At 52.1% G+C, this 23098-nt stretch overlaps 1 protein-coding gene across 4 annotated transcripts in view; it reads left to right on the top strand.

The window, feature by feature from the left end:
- Positions 1-5657: 5657 nt before the first annotated feature.
- The window catches only part of SSH1 (slingshot protein phosphatase 1), a 69543-nt gene continuing 52102 nt past the window's right edge, over positions 5658-23098 (top strand). For 2 of the 4 annotated variants that reach the window (XM_047088189.1, XM_047088187.1), the window contains exons 1-2: positions 5658-5756; positions 10245-10285. In XM_047088189.1, the coding sequence (XP_046944145.1) occupies positions 5688-5756; positions 10245-10285 (110 nt within the window). In that variant the 5' untranslated portion in view covers positions 5658-5687. Of the gene's footprint in view, positions 5757-5897; positions 7266-9522; positions 10286-23098 lie in introns of those variants that run through there. The other 2 variants (XM_047088190.1, XM_047088191.1) reach the window with 2 other exon arrangements.

The following is a 23098-nucleotide window of genomic DNA, read 5'->3' as shown; positions in this document are numbered from 1 at the left end:
TCTCTGACGTTAATCTGATCTTATTCGAAGGACTCTGACAATACCAATTTATTGAAGCACAAGGGATTTCGCACATATTATAGTAAATATATTTGCTTATATGTCGTTTGACTACGTCCCCCACTGGATGCCATCCAAAGGCAGTGACTGTTTCCTTCACTCGTGGACCCCAAATTCCTATGGAGAGCGTGGACACTCCAGAAATGTTTGTTGAATGAACTGAGGGAAGGAGAATGTGATACAATGTCCCAGAAGTGTCTGGAATATATTGGATTATGACATTGTGATGATTTTTTTTTTCTTACACTATGTGTGCAGGTTGGTTTTTATATTCATTTTCTATGGCTGCTATCACCAATTACCAGAAACATAGTGGCTTAAAACATCAGGAATTTTTTCTCTTGTAGTTCTAGAGGCCGGGAGTCTAAAACCGAGTAGGGCTGAGTTCTTTCTGAGACTCTGAGTGGAGAATCCATTCGCTTGCCTTTTTCTGCTTCTAGAGGCCCCCGGTACTCCTTGGCTCATGATCCTGCTTACATCACTCCAACCTCCTGCTTTCGTTGTTACATATCTTTCTGCTTGCTCTGATCCTGCCACCTCCCTCTTATAAAGACCCCTGGGATTATACAGGCCCACCTGGGTAAAGCAGGATACTCTCCCCATCTCAACAGCCTTAATCACACCTGCAAAATCCCTCTTACCATGTCAGGTGACATGTTCCCAAGTTCCAGGGATTGGGATACAGACATCGTTGGAGAGCCATGATGCAGCCTACCAAAGCTTTATTACCTCTCAGTTTCATTTTCGAAGAGTTACGGAGAAATTGCAAATTGGTTGCTCTAAAAAGGGAACTCTCCATAGAGTTCTGAAGAACCTCTGTCTTTTGCCTGAATTCTAAAGCAGAAAACCTGGTCTTGTATACCAGCCTCACCACTCCCTAGCTATGTGACCTTGGGCGTGTGACTTAACAACTTTGCGAGTGAATTTCCTCATCCGTGAAATAAGGATCACAACAGTGGTGACAAGAAATAAAGAAAGCAGCCCAACCCAGGAAGGAACACTGGGACCAAAGGAGCACAGAGAAGGGGCACCTAATTCAGCCCTGGGTCAGGGAAGGCTTCCTGGAGGAGGTGCGCCTGCAGCCTGAGTGGGGGCATTCCCATATTAATAACCTTGTCTCCAGCACACTCACAAAGCATTTTGCATAACACCTGGCAGACTGCAAATTACTCCATAACCTGTTGTGGTTTTTTTTTCCTTTTTTTCTTTTTTCTTTAAGTAGGCTTCAGAAGCCCAGGGTGGAGCCCAACACAAGGCTTGAACTCATGACCCTGACCAACCATGAGATTAAGACCTGAGCTGAGGTCGACTGAACCACCCAGGTGCCCCCTGTTGTATTTATTGATTTATTGATTGTATTTAATGTTTATTTATTAACAAGTGGGAGAGGGGCAGAGAGAGGGAGACACAGAATCTGAAGCAGGCTCCAGGCTCCGAGCTGTCAACACAGAGCTGGACATAGGGCTTGAACTCGCGAGCCATGAGATCATGACCTGAGCCGAAGCTGAAGTCCCACGCTTAACTGACTGAGCCACCCATGCGCCCCTCCCTGTTGTTTTTTGATAGTTGAAAAAGTAAGCTGGGAATACAATGACCAGATCAAAGATGATTAAATAAATTTTGATGAAAAAAAATTAGGATGATAACGAACGGAAAGGGCTTTACTGGATAGAAGAAAACTTTGGAGCTGCCTCCTCTAGCTGAGTCCCCTCTTCCACTCCTGGGGTCCCTTGAAACCTACAGACTGACTCCAAGTGGGGGAGGGGGACTTTCACTTCTCCTATCCCCTCCCCACCCCCCTGATGGGCCCCAGGGGAGTCAGGGCCCCAGCCACTTGCACAAGAGTTTAAAATAACCAGGATTTGAAATCAAGCAGAATCAAAGCAGGATGGATCTGTGCCTTGGAATCTGGAGACAAAAGGAAAAATCAGTGATACGGTAAAAAATGTTAACGTTTTGTTCATCATGGATTTAGGCATTAAGTTTGATTCCCTAAAATGTTACATGAAAATATTTCTCTGGTTACTTACTGGGGTGGTTGTTGGTTTGTTTTGGAGGCCCCTGAAGTTTTGGGCCCTCACCCTGGTCCCAGACCTGCCCCTGAGATTTTTCTTAGGGACCATGTGACAAGACAGAGATACTTGCGACAAAGTCCAGGGACACTTGCTGTGTCTCTGGGGACAGAATGGAGGTGACGGGATCCTGGAAAGGACCAGGCCCGGGGGCTTTTTGGAGGGGGTATCAGGCAAGAATTAGTTGTGGGAGGGAAGAGGGCCTCTCTTGAGGAGGAAGTGAGAAAGGGTAGAGATGGTCTCCGGAAAGGGGGGAGGTGGGTTTAGTGCCATCCAGACAACAGGATCAGAGCTTGGTATGGATTTCTTTTCTTTCTTTCTTTCTTTCTTTCTTTCTTTCTTTCTTTCTTTCTTTCTTTCAAGTTTATTTGAGAGGGGGGAGGGTCGGGGGGGCGGATCTGAAGTGGGCTCTGAGCTAATGGCAGAAAGGGCTCCAAGCTAACATCAGAGAGTCTGGACGCAGGGCTCAAACTCACGAACGCTGAGATCATGGCCTGAGCTGAAGTCAGACGCTTGATCGACTGAGCCATCCAGGCACCCAGGTTAGGATTTCTTGATTGCAGAGGAAGAAAATAGAAGCAAGAGAGGAGGGGTGACCTGGCATTTGTGTAGGTAGTGGTTCTCAAACTGTAATCCCCAGACCAGGACCTTTAGCATCGTGAGGGAATTATTAAACGTGTAAAAATTTCCAGCTTCCTATGAAATCAGTGAATCAGAAACTCTAGAGGTTAGGGCCTAGATGTCTGTTTTCTCCAGGGGATTTTCAAACACTTGAATTTGAGAACCACTGGCCTAAGGCTCTCGGCCCTAAAACCCCACACCCATTTCACAAATAGTTTGTAATGATTACTAACTGGGAACAGAATTTATAGATTATAAAGCCCATGTACACATGTAGTCTAAAAACCCCAAATCCGTGATGCACTGATGTAATGTAGACGTAAAAGAAAAATAAATCATAACAAAACATGCATTTCAGTGTGTGAATACTTGGGCACAGCTCTCTGGAGGGCAAAGGAAAGTCTCAGAAGTTTGTGTCTGTTTTTAAATTTTTTTTTTTTTCAACGTTTATTTATTTTTGGGACAGAGAGAGACAGAGCATGAACGGGGGAGGGGCAGAGAGAGAGGGAGACACAGAATGGGAAACAGGCTCCAGGCTCCGAGCCATCAGCCCAGAGCCCGACGCGGGGCTCGAACTCACGGACTGCGAGATCGTGACCTGGCTGAAGTCGGACGCTTAACCGACTGCGCCACCCAGGCGCCCCGAGTTTGTGTCTGTTTTTAATGAACGGGTTTGGATTTGAGAGTAAGATATTCATCATTCGACTGAAATTTTGTCCCCAATTTTGTCTTATATTTGGATATTTATTTATTTTTGAGAGTGAGAGAGACAGAGCGTGAGCGGAGACACAGAATCTTTTGAGAGAGGGGGAGACACAGAATCCTAAGCAGGCTCCAGGTGCCGAGCTGTCAGCACAGAGCCCGACGCAGAGACTCAAACCCATGAACTGCAAGATCGTGACCTGAGCTGAGGTGGGATGCTTAACTGACTGAGCCACCCAGGAGCCCCTATATTTGATAATTTAAAATAAGTGCTAACTAAGTATGACTGTGGACCAAGATCACAGGTACAAACGCAAATCTGTTTGGTCAACTACTCTTAATATTAGGAGTGGCGTTGCCATTCATAAACTCTTCCCAAATGGTCAACAACTCCCCACAAAGCTCTCAAAGTGTATTTTCCCGTCTAGTTAAACACAGTCGCATTTCTGAAAATTCGTGAAAGAGCCTCGGCATTGATATATAAAATGGAGTTAAGTCCTGGCTTCAGAGAATTATGAATGGGTTTCTCACCTACACAGGTGTTTGTGGGAATGGAACAATTCTTTGGGAAAGTCTCCAGTGCCTTGCAGGACATCTAGTATTCCTGGCTCCTGCCCTCTAAATGCCAGTGGCTCTCTAGTACCCATAAGCAAGACAACAAAAAATACGCCTACAATTAAAAAAAAAAATGCTCCATAAGGGTTACAATGCCCCCACTGAGAACCACCTTTAAAATGAATGGTGCTGAAGGGTGTCTGGGTGGCTCAGTCGGTTAGTCGGACATCGCTCAGGTCACGATCTCCCGGTTTGTGAGTTCCAGCCCCCAGCCCGGCTCTGTACTGACAGCTTGGAGCCCGCTTCTGTGTCTCCCTCCCTCTCTGCCCCTCCCCCATTTACACTCAGTCTCTCCCCCTCTCTCAAAGATAAACAAACGTTAAAACAAAAAAAAAAATTAATAAATAAAGTGAATGGTGCTAAAGAGTCAGATCCCAGGAATATGCAGGAGGTCCCAGCCCCTGGATTTGGGGGAGGGATCCAGGAGGCTTCGTGGGTTTCTGGCGGGGGGGGGGGGGGCGGCGGAGCCCTTTGCTGAAATGCAGGATTGGACCAGGCCATGTGGGGGTGCTTGTGCAGTGTGCACGCCAGAGACAGAAGTGAAGAAGGGCTTTTTGGAAATGAAGAGAGTCAAGCCAGTACTGATTGCTACGGTACTCCACCTCTCCTACATCTCCATACTGGTCACATCTTCCCAGGAGGACAGCAGCAGCCCCTTCCCTGGTCTCCCTCAAACCTTCCGCCACACAATCCATTCCCTACCCAGCAGCCAAGAGCTTTCTGGAGCCCATCCCTATGTGCCACTCTTCTTGCTTCCCTCCGTAGGCCCTGGCCTCTGACGGACAAATAACCTTCCCGTTTCCAGGCCTTTGTGCATGCTGCCACCAACCCCCCAACCTCCAGGCTGTCTCCCCCGCCCTTCCCCCGTTAATCCTGCTCTCCTGTCAGGCCTCAGAGCAAATGTCCCTTTCTCAGAGAAGCCTTCCCTGACTTCCCAAGGAGTTGGCTGGGTTTATGGACACAGAAAGAATTCATATAAAAACATTAGCAAAATAATTTATAAATGTGCCTAGTCATTTGATTCACTCCTGTAAAAGACCTGAGGACAGGCCCGATCTGACTTGCGCACTGTTGAATATTCCATGCCTGACACTTAGCAGGTGCCCAATATTGCACAGACGAATGAATGAAGGAACGAATGAATTTCTGCAGACTGCCGAGGGTTTTTATCTCCCGGTCCCTGCGCTTCCCCTCCTGCGCAGTCGCCGGGCCTCGCTTTCCCGCCTGCTCAGCGGGCGAGCCCCCTGGGGCGGACGTGCCCGCGGAAGCGCGCGGCCCTGGTCCCCAGACCCGAGGGCCGGGCGCGCGGGGGAGGCTGCCGGGGCCTCCAGCGGCCGCTCCGGGCTCCCGTGCCGCGCACGCGCACGCGCGCCGCCCCGCGCCCCGCCTTCCCCCCCTCCCCGCCGCGGCGCTCCGGGCCCGGCGCGCGCCGGCGCGGGAGGCGGGAGGCGGGTGGCGGGGGCGGTGGACGCCGAGGGGGAGGGGCGGCCCGGCCCGGCTCGGCCCGGCCGCCCGCGCGCGGCTGCTCTAGCGCCCCGGGCCCGGCCCGGGCGGCGGCGGCGGCAGCGGCGGCTCTAGCCGGAGGCCTCGGCGGCGCCCGTGCGCCGCGCCGCAGCCATGGCCCTGGTGACCCTGCAGCGCTCGCCCACGCCCAGCGCCGCCTCCTCCTCGGCCAGCAACAGCGAGGTGAGCCCCGGGCCCGCGGCCCCGGCCCGGCCGAGCAGCCGCTGCTCCAGGCCTGGGCCGCGAGTGCGGGGCGGAGGGCGCCCGGGCCCTGCGGAGACCCCGCGGTGCGACCGTGTCTGGGCAGCCGGCCTCGGGTTACTGTGCGGGAGACCGAGAGTGTCACCCCGTCTGTGTGTGGAGCCGTGACCTCTGTTTGGGGGTGACTTTCAGGGAGACTGTAGGTGCGGGTGTGACCTCTGTCTGGGGGTGGCCCTGCGTGAGACTGTGTGTGTGTGTGACTGATCCCCGTCTGGGGGTGACAGTGTGGCAGACTGGGTGTGCCACTGGGACTCCTAGTTGGCGACTTTGGGAGATGCTGGTTCTGAGATTCGTGGCCCTGTGGCTGTTCTAGGCCCCTACCCTGCGATCCTGGCTGTGTATGGGAGACTGTGTGACGGTGGCCGGTCTGCTGGGAAACTGCACCCGCCTGATGCTGTGACAGAGGCCCCCCGGGGAGGGTGGGGGGAGGTGCCCCTGGGAATGTTTGAGATTGTTTCCCGACTGCACGCCCCTGGAGGTCTGTCTCTCTGGGGCCCGTGTCACTGTGTGTCAGTGACTGAGTGAGCTCAGGGCGCTTGTGTGACTGGGTGTCTTGTCTTTGTGTGTGGCTGAGTCTGGATTTTTTTCCTTTTTGAAATGTCCTTCGGGACTGCATGTTTGTGTGTATCTGGCTGTGTGGCTGGGGCCGATTCCGGGGTTCCTGTAGTTGCACGGTGCATTCTGGGGGCTGAGAGTGCACCGAGGCACCCTGCGGGGTTCTGTGTGTCCCTGTGCCACCAGGCCTGGGTTGGCCGGCTCCTTCTTGTCCTGGAGTAGATTGGGGAATGGGTCCTCTGAGCCTGGGGCCTCCGGCAGCTGCAGGGCTGACCCTCTTGTCCCCTACTGTCCCACTTTCTCTCGGAGAACTGTAGCCTCTGGTCTACACTCCTATCCGTGGCACAGGCCGAGTGTTGGCCTAAAGATAGAGGAGCTGGAGGAGGAGTTTGGGGACTGTTTAGAGAAGGGAGAGAAGTCTGGAGGAGCCCTGCAGGCCCAGGAAGTGGACTCCCCAGCAGCTGAGCGATTCCAGCCCCTTCTCTGTAGAGGAAATTGATAACACGGAAAGGTTTGTGTGTGTTTGCGAGAGACCAGGAGAGAAGAGGAACCAGTTTGGGGGTAGCTCTTCAGCCTGTTACCCCAGGAACAGTGGGAACATTTTCAGAGAGGGGGCAAGACCGAACCCCTATGCATAGCCCCCTCTTCTCCAGGAGAGGCCGTTAATGAATTCTCTTGTCTGCAGACAGGATTCTGCAAGTCGATCGCAGGGAAAAGAACACGGGTGGCCAATTGCCTGCCACTGAGAATTCAGGCAGCAGTAACTTCTCTCCTCCCCACACAGACATCTGTTCTCCTCCATCATTCCGATTCATGCCGTCTTGCAGTTCCCAGAGTACTTCGAAGCACTTAATCTCATGTTCTCAAAACTATGAGGTGAGGGAAGGGTTCCGCTTCAGTAAGGGATTACGCAGAAGGCCTCTCAGCCTCAGTCTTGGTTTCGATTCCTGACCTCTTCCTGTCTGAGACACGGTTTTTTGTTTGTTTTTAAAAAAAATTTTTTTAAGTTTACTTACTTATTTTGAGAGAGAGAGGGAGAAGGAGAATCCCAAGCAGGCTCCGCGCTGTTAGCACAGAGCCCAGCACGGGGCTGAGACTCGTGAATCTTGAGATCATGACGTGAGCCTCAGTCGAGAGTCGGACACTTAACTGACTGAGCCACCCAGGTGCCCCTGAGACACGGTTTTTAAATTTTATGTTATTATCTTTTAGCTGAGATACAATTCACATATCATCCATTCACCATTTCAGACTGTACAATTTCAGACCATTTTAGCGCCTTTTAGTATATTGACAGGGTTGCACGACCATCACCACTGTGTAAGTGCCAGAAATTTTCATCACTCCCAAAAAGAACCCTCCCCCCTGTAGCCATCACCTGTGGCCCCCTCTCCCCGCCCTTACCCTGATCTCCCCAGATTCTAGGTTTCCACTGATTATTTGTGTTGTCCCCATAGATTCACCCGTTCTGGACATTTTGTATGAGTAGAATCCTACAATAAGGTGACCTTTTGTGTCTGGACTCTTGTCACTTAGCGTAACGTCCGCAAGGTTCAACCATGTTGCGGCATGGGTCGATACTACACTCCTTTTTATTGCCAAATAATATTCCACTGCATGGGTGAATCACGTGTTGTGGGACATTGGGGTCCTCTCCACGAGACACATTTAAAACTGTTCTACAGAGCGTTATTTTTACCAAGCGCCAATGACCCGGTAAACGTGAGACTGAAACTCAACCGCCTTTTATTTACCGTTAGTAGAGCAGCAGCTTTAATTGCCCAGTGAACTAGCCGAGGTTGGGATGTTCCCTGGAAGGCGAGGCTTTCTTCCAGATGGAGTGAGGCGCAAAGAAGCAAGAGACGATACGGAGAGAGTAGGCACGTGTGCGTGGAGTCAGGAGACGCGGGTCCAGGCCGGCTGGGCCCCTGCTCTGACGTTCCTTCGGCCTCAGCTCCTGCAAAAGGGCTGGCTTCCCTCTTAACGTGTATTCTGGGCACATCCTACAGCTTTCTTCTCTGGAATAACTGACCTTACCTCGCCTTCATTTCACTCCTGGGAATCCCAGAGAACAACCGAGAATGAAGTGGCTTTGAGGTCTGTACCCCTAAATCACTTCCTTACTGCTCAAAATGCAACTCCTCCTCTGAGTCAGAGACTCCCCAAGCAGCCGTTTCCTGACTCAGCCCATTCGGCGTGGGAACGGGGAACTCAGCCTGACCAGCAAAGCAGTTCTCCTCTCTTAATTCCCCCCCCTCCCCCCATCTTCAGTTATCTCATTTATGTCATTTTTACTGTCAGTCTTATCTCGTTCCTCTGTGAGAACAAGCAAAGGCACAACAGCGGATAAATCAATAACTTTCAAGAATGGGTTGTAACATTGTTATTTTTGACAAGCGTTCAAGGTGACTAATATTTATGGGCAGATCTCCAGTCTCTTTTTCTTTGGGGGGGGTGGGGACGTCGGATCAGGGTTTCTCAACCTTGGCACTGCTGACGTTGGGGCCAGAAAATTCGATGTCTTGTGCATCGTGGCATGTTTCGCGTCACCCGGTCCTCCGCCCACTAGATGCCAGCAGCATCCTCTCAAAAAAGGCTCCAGATGTTGCCCGGTGTCCAGATATTGCCCGGACAATTGAGAAAAATTGTCCCCGGTTGAGGACCACCGGGTTAGACCCAACATCCTCTTCTAAGTTTGTGGTGGTGGCGTGTGAGTTGTTTACGCTTGGCTCTGGGGCGGAAGCTCCTGGCCCTGTGGTCAGTGAAGGCTTGCCCGAGTTTTCCACTTGTCTGTGGCGTAGGGAGCGTGAGAACTGGCCACGAGTGTCCGCTTCGGACATACAGGATCTTAATACAGTTTAGGGACTCCGGGACTCTCTGGTGTCTTTCTCCTCCTTTGTTGGAACCACCACCTCTGCTCTGTGTCCCTTGCCACTCAGGCCCCCTTCCTCTCGTGAGCTCCGTACTCTTTTCCCATCACTGCTGTCTTCTGCCTGGTCTCTGTCCTCGTTCAGCCTTGCATCTCTCCCGGGGCATCACTGCTTGCCAGGTTTCTCGTTCCTAGTCAGCGGGTTCCGGGGGTGCAGAGTTGTTGGAGGGTGGGGCGGGGGCGCTCGTTTTCTTATTTCAGTTTTCTCCTTGAAGGCAAGAAAGGGGAAAATGTCAATCGGGGCGTAAGTCCTAATTGCTTTCAGATTCTAACCCCCCTGGCCTTTAAACTTTTAGGAAATATCAAATGTCCATTTCTCTTGTTTATATAAATAAACCGATAGCCTAGAAAGTTTTATATTCAACATTGAAGCCTTTTTGAGAACCACCAAGAGCTTTTGAGACCCACAGACAGACAGGCTGCTCCTGGCCACCTTCCGTCATGAAAGACTTGCCTGGAATGGTTTTTCCTTTCTTTTTTTTTTTTTTTTTAACCCATGTGTTGGGGCTTAAAATGGTGTTGATCACTCAGCTATGGCCTGGGTTGAAGGAGGAAATAGATGCTCTTAAAACATAGCCCCCCCCCTCCCCTCAAAAAACAGGGTGAGATCCAAAACAAGCTTGGGAAGTTGAGAAGAGTGTGTTGAACGACGCCAGGTAGGAATAGTCCAATCAACAGGAATCAATGCACGACGGGTGTTAGGAATGTGGGTAACCATTGGGAAGCCTGAAGATTCCTCCATGGAAGTTACTCAGAGGGACGGCGGAGCGGGGTTGCCAAGGAAAGGGTTCGACCGTGTAGAAAGAGCCAGGTGTCCTGGACACCTGTATCTTTTTCAGACATCAGAGCAGAAAATGTGAGACTCGTGTCCGCGGCTCATTGCCCAGTGGTGTCTGTGATGTGACGTTCTCTTTCTTTCTCTGTAGCTGGAGGCTGGCAGCGATGAAGATCGAAAGGTAAACCTCAGGTAAGCGGACTTAATTTTCATTCCTAAGTCTTTCTTCCAAGCAGGCTGAATACTCTCGTCCCTTGCCAAAAGAGAGAACCCTTGAAATAGAACACACCAGCTTTTTTCAGTAGAGCTTTAAAAATGATGCCCAAAGCACGTTGCAAAGGTAGCGCTTGAACTTTTGTATAGATGTTTAACTCTAAACAGCTTTAATAACGTCGTCGTTTAGAAAAGAAGGAAAATCGTGGCCAGAATCCCACTACCCCTCCTGCTTTACCGTTATGCACGTCTCTAGATAACTTCCTTCTAGATTTTACCTCTGCCTTTAAAAAAACTAGTCATGGTAATGTTCTCACTTTTCCATCCTGCTTTTGATAAGGTGTTCTTCTGGGGTAAGCACGTTGCTGATTTGAAACGGGCATCCTACCCCCTGAGTTTAATTCAAGGTGGGTTTTTTTGTGCTTGTGAGAAATCTTTCAGTACACTCTTTTTAAAGACTTCCTCTAGCTGTGGTCCCCAGCTGCTGTATCCCCTGGTAGACCCCAAAAGCATTTTTATTTTTCTTTGCCAAAAAGCAAGGCCGCCTTTTGGGTGTTCTGTTTACGGAAGATGTAGCACTCCCTTCTGTAATGTGTTCTTATCATATCATGCATTCTAGGCTAAGGTGCCAGTCTTAAACTCTGACTCTCAGAGTCTAAAAAAGTAAATAGAGTTCCAAGGCTATTAGCCTTTAAAAAAAAAAAAAATGTCTGCTTCATCTTAGGAGGAGGAAAACTAATTGGAAAAGGGAGTGTGTGTTCAGAAACTGGGGTCCACCATTCATTACGGAGAGCAGGATATTCTGGTTAAGCTCACATGCAGAAGTGGTGAAAACCTGCTTTTAACCTGTCTCTGAAGGCTCTGTGTCTTTGAGCGAAAGGCAAGAAAACGCTTTTATTGTGGCGTGCGTTATTTCCAAAGATTAGCCTACAAAACCCAGAGATGTCTTATTTCAGTGTCTGGGCCCTCACTTTAACGTTCCCCTGGGGGACGATGACAGATTTACTCTGTCACTCGGGGCGTTCGGTTGCGCAGGGTCGAGGTCAGGGCTCCAAGGCTGGAATCAGCCAGACTCCCAACTGGGGGCAGTAACGGGCCGTGTTGTGGATCAGACTCGTGCTCGGCTCTCTTCGGGAGGCGAAGAGGGGAAGAAGTGCAAGCGGCTCTTGGGAGGCTGTCTGGGGGAGGAAGTGCCGGCCGAGGGGCCAGACCAGCAGCCCGGAAGCCTGTGCGGGCACCTCTCCTGCCCCAGCCTCCCTGCAGCACTTACCTGGAGCCGGAACGTCTTCCACCCCTGAGCCCTCCCGTTTCTTTCGGGGCTCTTGCCCTGGACAGAGTATTTAGCTCTCTCACTTAGATTGTCTTTGGGGACGAAGAACTACTGTTTCGTTTTGGGTTTTTTTTCCAAATCGCCCTTAATTAGCAGACGGCATAGTGTCGTGAATTCTTTCACTTCATAAGAACTCACAAATAGCGGTGATCTGAAGATGCGTGCGCCCTGGGGGCCAGTAAAAGGCCCCTTTCTGTGCACGGTTTGGAGCTGGAGCGGACCTCGAGAAGGGAAGGGAAGTGCGCTCTGCACATTGCCATGCTTAATCCTCTCACCGGCCCTGGGAGGGTTTTCCCAGTTTACAGGGGAGGAGCCTGAGGCCCAGGGTTGCACAAGGCAGGTACTGTATTTGAGGCGAGGCCTCTGTGGCCTCCCAACACCTGGGTTGACCATAGGACGCCGCCTTTCCGGAGACCGGTGTCGTGGTTTGCTGGAGTCAGCTGTCCAGGAGTCAGATGTCCAGGTGAGGGAGCCTGCCTGCCACCAGCCGGTTGGAGGCATCGCCAGGGCCGGGACCGGGGAGCCCCGCTAACTTGGGGCGGTGCCTCCTGGATGTCTGCTGCCCGCGGGAATCCCTCACCGCTGTTACCAGCCGGCTCCGCCGCCCACCCTTGTGAGCCCTGGGGGACCCTCGCCTGGAGCCGGGGACCTGGGCTCTGAGCTTGTCCTCCCGGTTCCCTTCTCAGTCGCTCTTCCCCCACCTTGGCCTCACTCCCCATTTTCAGGCCTACGACTCCATCCTGTTGGCTTTTTTTTTTTCACTATTTATTTATTTCAAGAGAAAGAGTGTGAGTGGGGACGAGGCACAGAGAGAGGGGGATAGAGAATGCCAAGCAGGCTCTGCGCTCTCAGCACAGAGCCTGACGCGGGGCTCGATCCCACCAACCGTGAGATCGTGACCTGAGCCGAGATCAAGAGTCGGACGCTTAAACCAACTGAGCCGCCTAGGCGCCCCTCCATCCTGCTTTCTTTTTTAATTTTTTTTTTTAACATTTATTCATCTTTGAGAGACAGAGAAAGACAGAGCATGAGTGGGGGAGGAGCAGAGAGAGAGGGAGACACAGAATCTGAAGCGGGCTCCAGGCTCTGAGCTGTCAGCACAGAGCCCATCGTGGGACTCGAATTCCCGAACCATGAGATCATGACCTGAGCCGAAGCCGGATGCTCAATCGACTGAGCCACCCAGGCGCCCCTAAATGTTTATTTATTTTTGAGAGGCAGGTTGGGGGAGAGTACAAGCGGGAGAGGGGCAGAGAGAGAAGGAGACACAGGCTCCAGGCTCTGAGCTGTCAGCATAGAGCCCGATATGGGGCTCAAACCCACGAACTTTGAGATCATGACCTGAGCCAAAGTCAGACGCTTAACCTGAGCCACCCAGGCGCCCCTCCATCCTGCTTTCTAACCCTTGTAGCAGACAGGAGAAGCTGTGGTGGCCTGCTTTAAGCTTTGACGGAAACCCATTGACATCCATGTGTTCGTTTGCATTTTCAAGCCTTTGCTCCTCAGGCTTCTAGAAGAATTAATGGAATAGTCAGTTGTGTTTGCTCATCTGGGCCGGGAGGGGATTTCTCTGTGCTTCAGGTTGGTTTTGAAGGGTTGCCGGCAGGCAGAAAAACTGGGGACAGCGGGATATTCCTCTCTCCCCTCCCCTCTGTCTACCTTTAATCGAAAGTTCTCATCTTTGGGGCGCCTGGGTTGCTCAGTTGCCTGAGCGTCTGACTTCAGCTCAGGTCATGATCTCACGGTTCGTGAGTTCGAGCCCCGTGTCGGGCTCTGCACTGACAGTGCGGAGCCTGGAACTTGCTTCGGATTCTGTGTCTCCCTCTCTCTCTCTGCCCCTCCCCTGCTGTCTCTCTCTCTCTCTCAAAAGTGAATAAATAAACTAAAAAAAAAAAAGTGTATAAAAGTTTTAATCTTTTGGGTCATCCATGGACTTCTCTTCGGCTCACCCGTGACCAGGAAATGGCTGAATGGCATCGGTGGGTCTTCTGTGTCTCAGCTGGTCCTCTTCCCCAGTTTCCCCTGGTGGCACCATCATTCAGGTCCTGACACCTCCCCTGCTCTGTGTCAGACCGTCGTCCCCTCCATCCCTCCTCCCTCGGGCTTTCGTCCCCGCCGTCAGATGGACACTATCTCGAAGCGCCCCTGGCCTGGGCTCCTTGCTCTGGTCCCACCTTTGCTGCCTTCCACCCTCACCCTCCACTGCTGCCCCTGCTCCCACCCCCTGCTTGCACGTGCTGCGTCTCTGTCCCGCTCCCTGGCCATGCTCCTTCCTGAAGCCGGTTCCAGTTGGCCACAGTCCTCACGGCGGGCTCCGTGCTCCCACCCCCGATGTGTGTGGCTTGCCCCACTCCGGCAGGTACCACACCCGCCCTGCATCCCAGGTGCGCGTGCTTTTGTCTCGTCCCCCGCCGTAGGTGGCCCTTGCCTTGGGGACAGGGCCTTAGTTCTCAGCCTGTGCGTGACATTTCAACAGTTTAAATATGTGCGCTCTGTTTTGACCCTGCGGTAGATCGCTCACCTGTATGAGCAGGAGCGAGGCGCAGAGGGGACAGCGTGGGGTCTGGAGTCAGGCAGACGGAGGTTCAGACCCTGGCTCCTGCCCTGGTAGCCAGGCTCCTTTACCTCCGCACCTTTACGACACCTTTGTGGGTCTCTCTTGTTCCATCCGTAAAACACATACAGCCGCGACCTTCCAGGGTTGTGGAGTAGCTGGTGCGGGGCTTCTCAGGCAGAGCCCGGCTCGTGACGGGCGTGAAGAACCATCACTACGTTTGGTCCTCGTGAGCTGTTGTTCATGTCAGTGTTAGTTCACGGCCCAGACTTAGAGGGCTTGACTTCCTGCGGGTGTGGTGTCCACTGTGTTCGCGCGGGGCCCCTCAGAGGGCCGCCGCCGTGGATGCCCTGTGACCCGGCTGAGTCCCTGTGAGATGCAAATAGGAAGGCACCTGCTGCAGAATCCGTGTCGTGATTCAGACAGTTTCTCTGAAGGCCTCCCGGGAAACATCTCAGGAGCGGCTCACCCCGGGCCCAGAACGAAGCTGACTGGTGCAGAGCAACCCAGACCCAGTTCCCTGCGTCCTTTCCCCTGCCCTCTGCGTGCGCAGGCTGCCGCCGGCCTCCAGCAGTACCCTTCTGGAAGCCGTGCCGCTCAGACTGTGGGAATTGGTGAGCAGATGGCTTTGCTGGCGGCGGCTCCTGGCTCCCTCGCCGTCCTGGGAGCTGCCTCAGTCTGGCATGAGCCGTAAGCGCTTGTGTGCCAGGCAGGGCCCCAGGGAGAGAATATGGTTGTGTTGTTTCCAGAGGGTGGATCGGGAGTGAATGTTTTTTTGTTGTTGTTGTTTCCATGCAGCGTTTCTAAGCCAAGCGTATGAAAGTGTTCATTGGAGTCCTTTTCGTTTTGTTTTCTTGCCTGCCCAAGCAGACGTTCGGGCCAAGGCAGTGGGACTTCGTTTTCTCTGTCTTACCTGGTGTCCGTGGCAAACTGCAGACTCCCCGCACCCCTGCTTTTCCCTGCGTGCTTTCTTCCCCGTTGGATCTTGACCCGGAGCTCCCCAGAGGACCCCACTCTCCTTATAACCATCCGGAGTAGGGTTGTACCTTCCCTCCCCCTGCCCACAGCATCCGGGGGTGGCCGTGGCCTCGCTCTGCAGACCGTGCTTCCCCGGCTCCGTTCAGCACCCTGTCTTTTATGCGTGTTCACCCTTTGGGGTTCGTCTCTGTCTTTCTCCACCGTTTCTTGGCCTGGACTTTATTGTTGATAGTCCGTCCAGTTAAATCCTGCCAAGAGGGGTCAAGTATCCCCTGCACCCTGGCTCTGTAGCAGGTTGCTGTATCAGTTCACAGTTGCCGTGTAACAAGCTGCCCCACACCTGGCAGTCCAAAACAATTCCCAGTTCTCATCTCGCAGTTACCAGGGTCAGGAGCCTGGACGTGCCTCAGCTGGGTCCTCTGCGTGGCGTCTCACGTGCGGTAGTCAGGGCGTCGGCCAGGGCCAGGGGTCTCCTCAGAGGTATGAGTCCTCGTCCAAGCTTATGTGGTCCTTGGCAGGATTCCTGCTCTTGCAGCTATGGGAGGTCACCGTGGCTCGCTTCTTCGAGGCCGACGAAGAGAATTGGCCGCTGTGGAATCTCGGAAAGGAATGCAGTCAGAGGAGTGGCCACCCTGTCACCTTGGCCGTAGATTGTAACCTAATTTCGGGAGCAGCTGTCTCCTCCTGTTACCTGGTCGTGCCACGCTCAGGAGGGGGGCTCACCCGGGGCACCTGCATCAGGGCCTGGGATCTTGAGCCATCTCAGAATTCTGCCCACTGGTCTCGGCCTGTGGGTGCATTATGTCAAGGTGATGCCGACTGAGGGACGCTCGGTCCTCGAGGGAAGGGGCCAGGAGCACCAGTGAGCCCGCAGGCTTCGACTGCCACGCCAGTGAGTGCCACGTCCTTTCCTGTCAGCACCCACACGCTTGTTCACGCTTTCGGGCTTGGCACCTCTTGGATTCACTTCCACTTTGATGATCGTCCTCTGAAACACCACTGCACTGACCCTTGCATCTCTGTCCATGAGCTTCGGCTGTAGGGGACAGGCCTGCGTTTGGTTCCCACCTCTGTCATCTGTCACCTCACTAGGCAGCGGGCCAGATCGTCCGCAGCTTGTAGGATTGTCGTCAGAATTAAATGTCATAACTCCACGAATCTCTTCACCATCGTAGACACTGTGCAAATGCCCCCTGCCTGTCTCTCCTTCGGGGGCCAGCTTCTGTAGGAAGAGATTCATGGCCCTTCCTTTTCCTCCCCACTTGCGTTTTTCTCTCCTTTCTACTTCCTCGGGACTTGGGACTTGAGACTTGCTTGGTCGTGTATTTACTTAAGTACATAAATGTTCCCCCACTGGCAGAGCCGGCTGCGTAATTTGTGGATCCCAGTACAGAATGAAAATTGTGGAGGCCTTTGTTAAAAAACGGTTAAGAATTTCAAGATGGTGGGAGCAGAGCTAACCAAGCGCGAGGCCCGCCTGAGCCCAGGGCCTTGAACAACACGACAAGGCCTTCCTTCCTGGGTTCGACCCTCACGGCGCCTGGCACGTGCCGGATGGGCCATCGAAGTCTCATAAATTGGCTTTCCTGCGTTCTTTTTCACATGGAGGAACTCAAAGTGTGCCTCGGTGACACGCAGGATACTAAGGACAGAGAGATTTTTCCTGCCATTTCCCCCTGCAGTTTGGCAACACAGGCACTGTTAGATACAGTCTCAGTACCCCTCTGTCCTAACCTGTCTGCTTACGAGCCATTCATTCAACAGATATTTATTGGGCACCTACTATGCACCAACCCCTGTGCGAGGAGCTGGGAATACAGCAGCGAACGAGACCCATCCCTGCCCTCACGGCCGACGCTCTGTTGGGGCAGACGAGGCAGGAAGTAAGCTAAACTAGCACGTTGCCAGCGTGTTAGTAAGTGCTGAGGAGAAAAAAGGAAGCAGGGACGGAGGTGAAGCTAACCTTCACACGCGCTCCACTCCACGAGTCGCCTTTTGTGCAGTATGTCATTTAATCTTCGCGAACATCCTGTAAGGAAGGCGCCATTTTGGTCTCCCGTTTGGAGGGAGAGCTTTGGAGACGTTAACTGGCCTAATTTCACGTGGTACAGAGTGGTAGAGTCTCCCTCAGGCTCCCTGTCTCTCTGCCTTCAAAACCTGTCCCCCACCCCCAAGTTCAGGAGCCATCTCTATGGGCCCTCCTGCCCGTGGTTTGGATCTCTCACCAGGAGGCAGAGACGAAGGAGGTCCCCCCCACTCCCCGGAGGAACCATGGCTTTGTAGCCCTTCTTCCCACTTGGACCTTAGCGGTCTCACCATGAGCTGTGTGCTTTATTTCGCAAGTCGCAGGTCCCCCTGAGCTGCACTGAGAGTGAGAACTGTGACATAATCCCCTTCCCAGGCGGTCACCAGGCGGTCGATGGGCAGAGCACCTGGGGAATACCAGTCCCAGCTTCTGTTTACTGGGTGCCGGCGGGTGCAGGCGCTGGGTTTGGAACCCTGTGCACTGGACCTTATTTTGTTGTCACCACAGCCGCCGGGGCGGCTGCTGCCCCGCTTTAGGAAACCAGGAAACTGCGCTTGGAAAAGGCAGGTGGGAGTCCGGGACCAGGGTTTGCATGCAGGTCTCTGTGACTCAGAATCCCATGTCCCTTTCTGCTCCGCCAGGTCCCTCACAGGAGTCAGGCAGTTTTGTGTTGAGCACATCCTTTCCTGTCCTCCCCCGACCCCACCCCCGGCTTAATAGTTGGTAGCTTCCCACTGACCCCCAGTTTTAAACACTGGGGTACACGAACTTAAAATCCTGTGACCATTATACTGTCCTGCTCTTCCCTTTAGATTAACTCAGGTGTTACTCCTGGTGTGTCGGCACATTTGATTTTCAAATCAGAATTTGCCCTTTAGTACGTGTTAAATTGTTGCTGTTAGAAAACTCATCCTAGAGGGGCGCCTGGGGGGCTCAGTAGGTTAAGCGTCCGACTTTTGATTTCAGCTCAGTCATGATCTCACGGTTCGTGAATTCGAGCCCTGTGTTGGGCTCTGTGCTGACAGTGTGGAGCCTGCTTGGGATTCTCTTTCTCTCTCTCTCTCTCTCTCTCTCTCCCTCTCTCCCTCCCTCCATCTCTCCCCCTCTCCCCCTCTCCCCTTCCCCCTTCCCTGCTCATGCTCACTCTCTCTCTCTCTCAAAATAAATAAGTAAACATTAAAAAAAAAGAAAGAAAGAAAACTCATCCTCGAGAGGGGACAAACGAGGACAGAGGAAAAGAGGTAATTTGATTCTGCTGGAAGTTAATTAAACTTACTATTAAGGTTAACTTAAAATGAATTTTGCTCAGAGCCTAGGAGGTTTCATTAAACTTTCGAAACACCAGTACTTAGACTTCAAAAGAATGCCACAGGGCCCTGGTCTCATTCTTCCCACACGCCGAGCACACCCGGGAGCGCGTGCGCACACTGCGAATGCTCAAGCCAGCTCTTCCTTCGTGGCGGACGCTGGTGTTGGCAGCCACCCTTACGGTAAGTGGAACACGGCTGTTGAGAGGGAGTCAGAAAACCTGGGTTCTGTCCTGAGATGTGTCATCTGCTGTGCAACCTTAGGCAGGTCACTAAACATCTCTGGGCCTCCACTTACTCCTTGGTAAAGTGATGAGACAAGATTAGAGTATGGCCTAGTCCTGTGGTGCTCCGTACTTCTAATCGTTCCTGACTTGTAACAGACTGCCCGCTTTCTCCTTTATTCCGGCACTGAGGGCAAGGTCATGTATTTGTGGGGCACCTAGCCGTGTCAGGGTCATGGTTGACCCTGAGATGGAGAACAGCGGCGTGGCCTCTGGGAGAAAGTAGGCCCTTTGCTTGGACCCACCCGCTCCTCAGCAGAGCCCTGGGCGAGCCACACTTCGCCGTCACGAGCGGGCTGGAAGGAAAGGACTCCCGCCTCCAGAACCCGCCTTTGGCCCGTACGTCGTGCTGTAGACAGACCTCTGGATTTGAACAACTTATTAGAAAATTCCTAAGACTAGGAGAACATCCAAAACAAGTCGTTCTGCTTCAAGGAAGGCTGCAGTAAGAAAACAGAATTAATCAAAATAGGATTAATCAGAGTCAGAAGGAGCCATTTTCAAGGCATGGCAGTAATTGGGCTGGGGTGGGGGCGTGTCTGTGAGTCCCACTTCGAGATGGGGTCGGTACTGTGACAACTCCCACGGCGGCCAAGATGGGCAAGCCAGCTGGCCAGCCTCGCTGCCCTCCCAGAATCCCAGGGAGATGGCAGGCTGCCATGTAGATTGCAGAGGTCCCCCAGGGCCTTTGGATCAGGGGACGGGCCCTGCCACCCAGCTGCCTGCCCTCCCCGAAACCGAGGAAAAGTCCTCCTCACTCTCAGGGCCCTCGAGAGGCCTAGGGAGAGTCTTGTACCGTGTGTGTGGGGTGGCGGGGGGGGGAGTCCTTGCGGATACTGACGGACACATGGGAGCTGTTTTCTGTTGTTGTTTCTTTAGCTGCTGTTTTCATTGATGGTAGTGAGTACCAGCCCCTCCAGCTGCTGTCCTGACCTTCCCCTCCACTGATGCCCAGTTTCACCACAAAAGACCAAAAGGTCAACCAAGTGGAATCTGAGAGGAGAAACAGTCAACACTTGGCCTGTTTCCCTTCCAAGTTCCGCTGAACCTTGTACCAGACCTATCTGGGAAGCATCCTGTCTGGTGTGCCCTTATTTTTACAGATCTTTCTTTCTTTCTTTCTTTCTTTCTTTCTTTTCTTTTCTTTTCTTTTCTTTTCTTTTCTTTTCTTTTCTTTCTTTCTTTCTTTTTCTTCCTTCCTTCCTTCCTTCCTTCCTTCTTTCCTTCCTTCCATCCATCTATCCTTTCGGCTACTTTTGAAGTTATTTTTAAAAAGACTTTGTTTTAAAGAACATGGTTGTTTGGTATTAGGAAATGTCTGATGCTCTCCCTGCTGGGGGCCCCCGTGCCCTGGCAGAAGTAAGTCCCAGTCAAGGCTTGGCCCATACTTGGCAAGAGTTCTCGTGGTGTGTTTCCTCAAATCTGGGTCCAGTCGAAATTCCCACAAGGGAGGGATGTGGTTTGGAGACAGCCAGGCCGGCTGCCGCCTCTGGATATCACTTGTCGTTTCCTAGATGTCCAGGCCCTGCCTGTTCTGTGCCTGGTCTGTTGCAGGTGGCAGTTTGGGAGTGGCTCTTTAAGTCTGGGGTTGAGGCCACTGAACCACACGGCAAGAGGGATCCCTAAGGAGCCTGCTGTCTAAGGCCCTAGCACCCCTTTCCAGACCCCACCTTGTAGGGTGGGAGGGAGGAGTATCTCTTGCGAGGCAACCTGGTAACAGAGACAGTTTTTGAGTTATTTGCTTTATTTGTCATCTCAAGCAATAAATATTTAGCATCTATATATTAGCCTCTGTGCTAAATGCTGGGGAGTCTTGCTAAAAACAAAAAACAAAACAACCCTTACCTCCAGAGGCAATGTGTGTATGCTGTGTCTACCATAGCTCCATCCAAAGGGGATTTGAAACACCGTGTAATAAAATTCATAGAAAACAGTATAATTTAAAATCAGTGAGGCAAGTGGGATATAGAGACAGTGGGGGAAAAGAAGGTGAAGCCAGGAGATGTGGATGTGGAATGCATGGCATGATGTTGGTACGGTTACCAGAGTGTGGCTACAGATCTGACGTTGAGCTTCCTAGTAGTCAGAGCAAAGAGAGAAACAAGATCGTTTGCTTGATTCATGGTATTCCTCAACATACCACCAGGTCGGTTCCTCTCTGAAGAATTCTTCTGCCAGACCCAATGTGGTGGGCGGATAAGCAGGTTGTCTCAGGTTTGGCCCTGAGGCCCACAGAGGGAGCTGATGCTGCGGGCCCGTCCCACCAATTAACCTGGGTATTTGTGGTCTGGAGAGGTGAGGTCAGCGGCAGTGCTTGGTTCCAAACATTGAAAACAGGATGCTGAGTCACATCCTGCGGGCCCGCAGCATCCTGACTCCATGTGCCTTTCACAGTGGAAGGCTCGCATGGGCAGGCTGGCCTCCCGCTGTTTCAGAAGCGTGGTCTCAAGCAGGAAAATGCTAAAATTAGGTTTTACATGGGTCAGGGCTGTGTGTGCATGAGGCCCTCAAACTCTGGACACACATAGACCAGGAGGAACTGGAAGAGCAGAGTTTCCCATCATTCTCCACTGCCTCGCGTCTGAAGCAAGGCTGCCCCCATCCCGGAAAATGCAGGGAGGGAAAAAGATCCCAAGGCAGGCGGAGATCTGCGTCCGTGAGGGTAGAAAAGCCTCCAAAAGATGAAAGAGGAAGGCCGTGAAGTGTGCCAGTGGCAAAATGACTGATAAAGTGATCTTAAAAGCTTTTATCAGGGGCTGAGTCGGTTGAGCATCCACTCTCGGTTTTGGCTCGGGTCATGATCTCATGGTTCGTGGGTTCGAGCCCCTCGTGGGATTCTGTGCTGACAGCGTGGAACATGCTTGGAGTTCTCTCCCTCTCTTTTTCTTACCCTCCCTCTCCCCCGCTTTCATTCTCTCCCTCTCAAAATAAACAAACAAAAAAAAAGTGCTTTTATCACCTGTCTGTAAAGAATAATTACAATATGTTCCCCACACCCAAATAAGTGGAAATTTTTGAAATAAGTTTTAGATTTGAAACGATATAAAACTTACAGGGAAGTTTATAAAACTTACAGCAAAGACAGCACAAAGAACTTTTTCCTGGACCATTTGAGAGTAAAGTTGCCAGCCTGAAGCCCATCACCCTTTGAATGCAGGCAGGGACCCTCTACAGACCAGACCATTGACCCTTGACCCTGATACTGATACATTACCACCGTCTGGTCCTCCAGACCCCATTCAAGGTCTGCCATTTGACTCAATAAGCTCCTTGGTAATAGAAGGGCCCAGTTCATGATTGCACGTTGCTTGTAGCTGTCCTGTCTGAGACTCCTTCGTTCTAGGACATTTCCTCTGTCTTTGACTCTCATGACCAGGACACTTTTGAAGGGGACAGGCTCATCATCTTGTAGAGTGTCCCTCAGTTTAGGTTTGCGTGGTGTTTCCCGGAGATTAGATTTGGGTGGTATTTCTTAGGCAGTACTTGGAAATTATGTTAATCCCACCCCCCATCAACTTGTCTATTTATATCTGTACGGACTCATGTTTGTTTCATTCTGCGGTTTATAATCCATTGGTTGTATTACTGACTTCAAAGTTCAGATTATGCCTGACTTGGCCACTGGGGTCACATCCATGCTGGCTCCCGTGACCCTTGACATGTCCCCGCCATCCTTCAGCACTGCCTTGCTCTTTTTTTGGGGCCTCATCTTGTACTTTCTGTACCCCATATCCGGAATCAGCCATTTCTCCAAGGAGCCCCGGTTCTGTTTAGTGGCAAATGGAATTTTTTTTTTAACGTTTTATTTATTTTTTTTTTTTTTAATTTTTTTTCAACATTTTTATTTATTTTTGGGACACAGAGAGACAAAAAATGAACGGGGGAGGGGCAGAGAGAGAGGGAGACACAGAATTGGAAACAGGCTCCAGGCTCTGAGCCATCAGCCCAGAGCCTGACGCGGGGCTCGAACTCACGGACCGCGAGATCGTGACCTGGCTGAAGTCGGACGCTTAACCGACTGCGCCACCCAGGCGCCCCTGTTTTATTTATTTTTGAGACGGAGAGAGACAGAGCATGAACGGGGGAGGGGCAGAGAGAGGGAGACACAGAACCGGAAGCAGGCCCCAGGCTCTGAGCCATCAGCCCAGAGCCCGACGCGGGGCTTGAACTCACGGACCGCGAGATCGTGACCTGGCTGAAGTCGGACGCTTAACCAACTGAGCCACCCAGGTGCCCCAATTCTTTTTTTTTTTAATTTGTTTTAAGTTTATTTTTGAGAGAGACAGAGACAGTATGAGCAGGGAAGAGCCAGA

Source organism: Lynx rufus, unplaced genomic scaffold (genome assembly GCF_022079265.1).
Source record: "Lynx rufus isolate CCGP_SWC_20201006 ecotype Redwood Valley unplaced genomic scaffold, mLynRuf1.p SCAF_24, whole genome shotgun sequence".
Taxonomy (NCBI): Eukaryota; Metazoa; Chordata; class Mammalia; order Carnivora; family Felidae; genus Lynx; species Lynx rufus.
The sequence above is the reverse complement of the archived record's forward strand: the minus strand, read 5'-3'. Positions and strand labels throughout refer to the sequence as shown.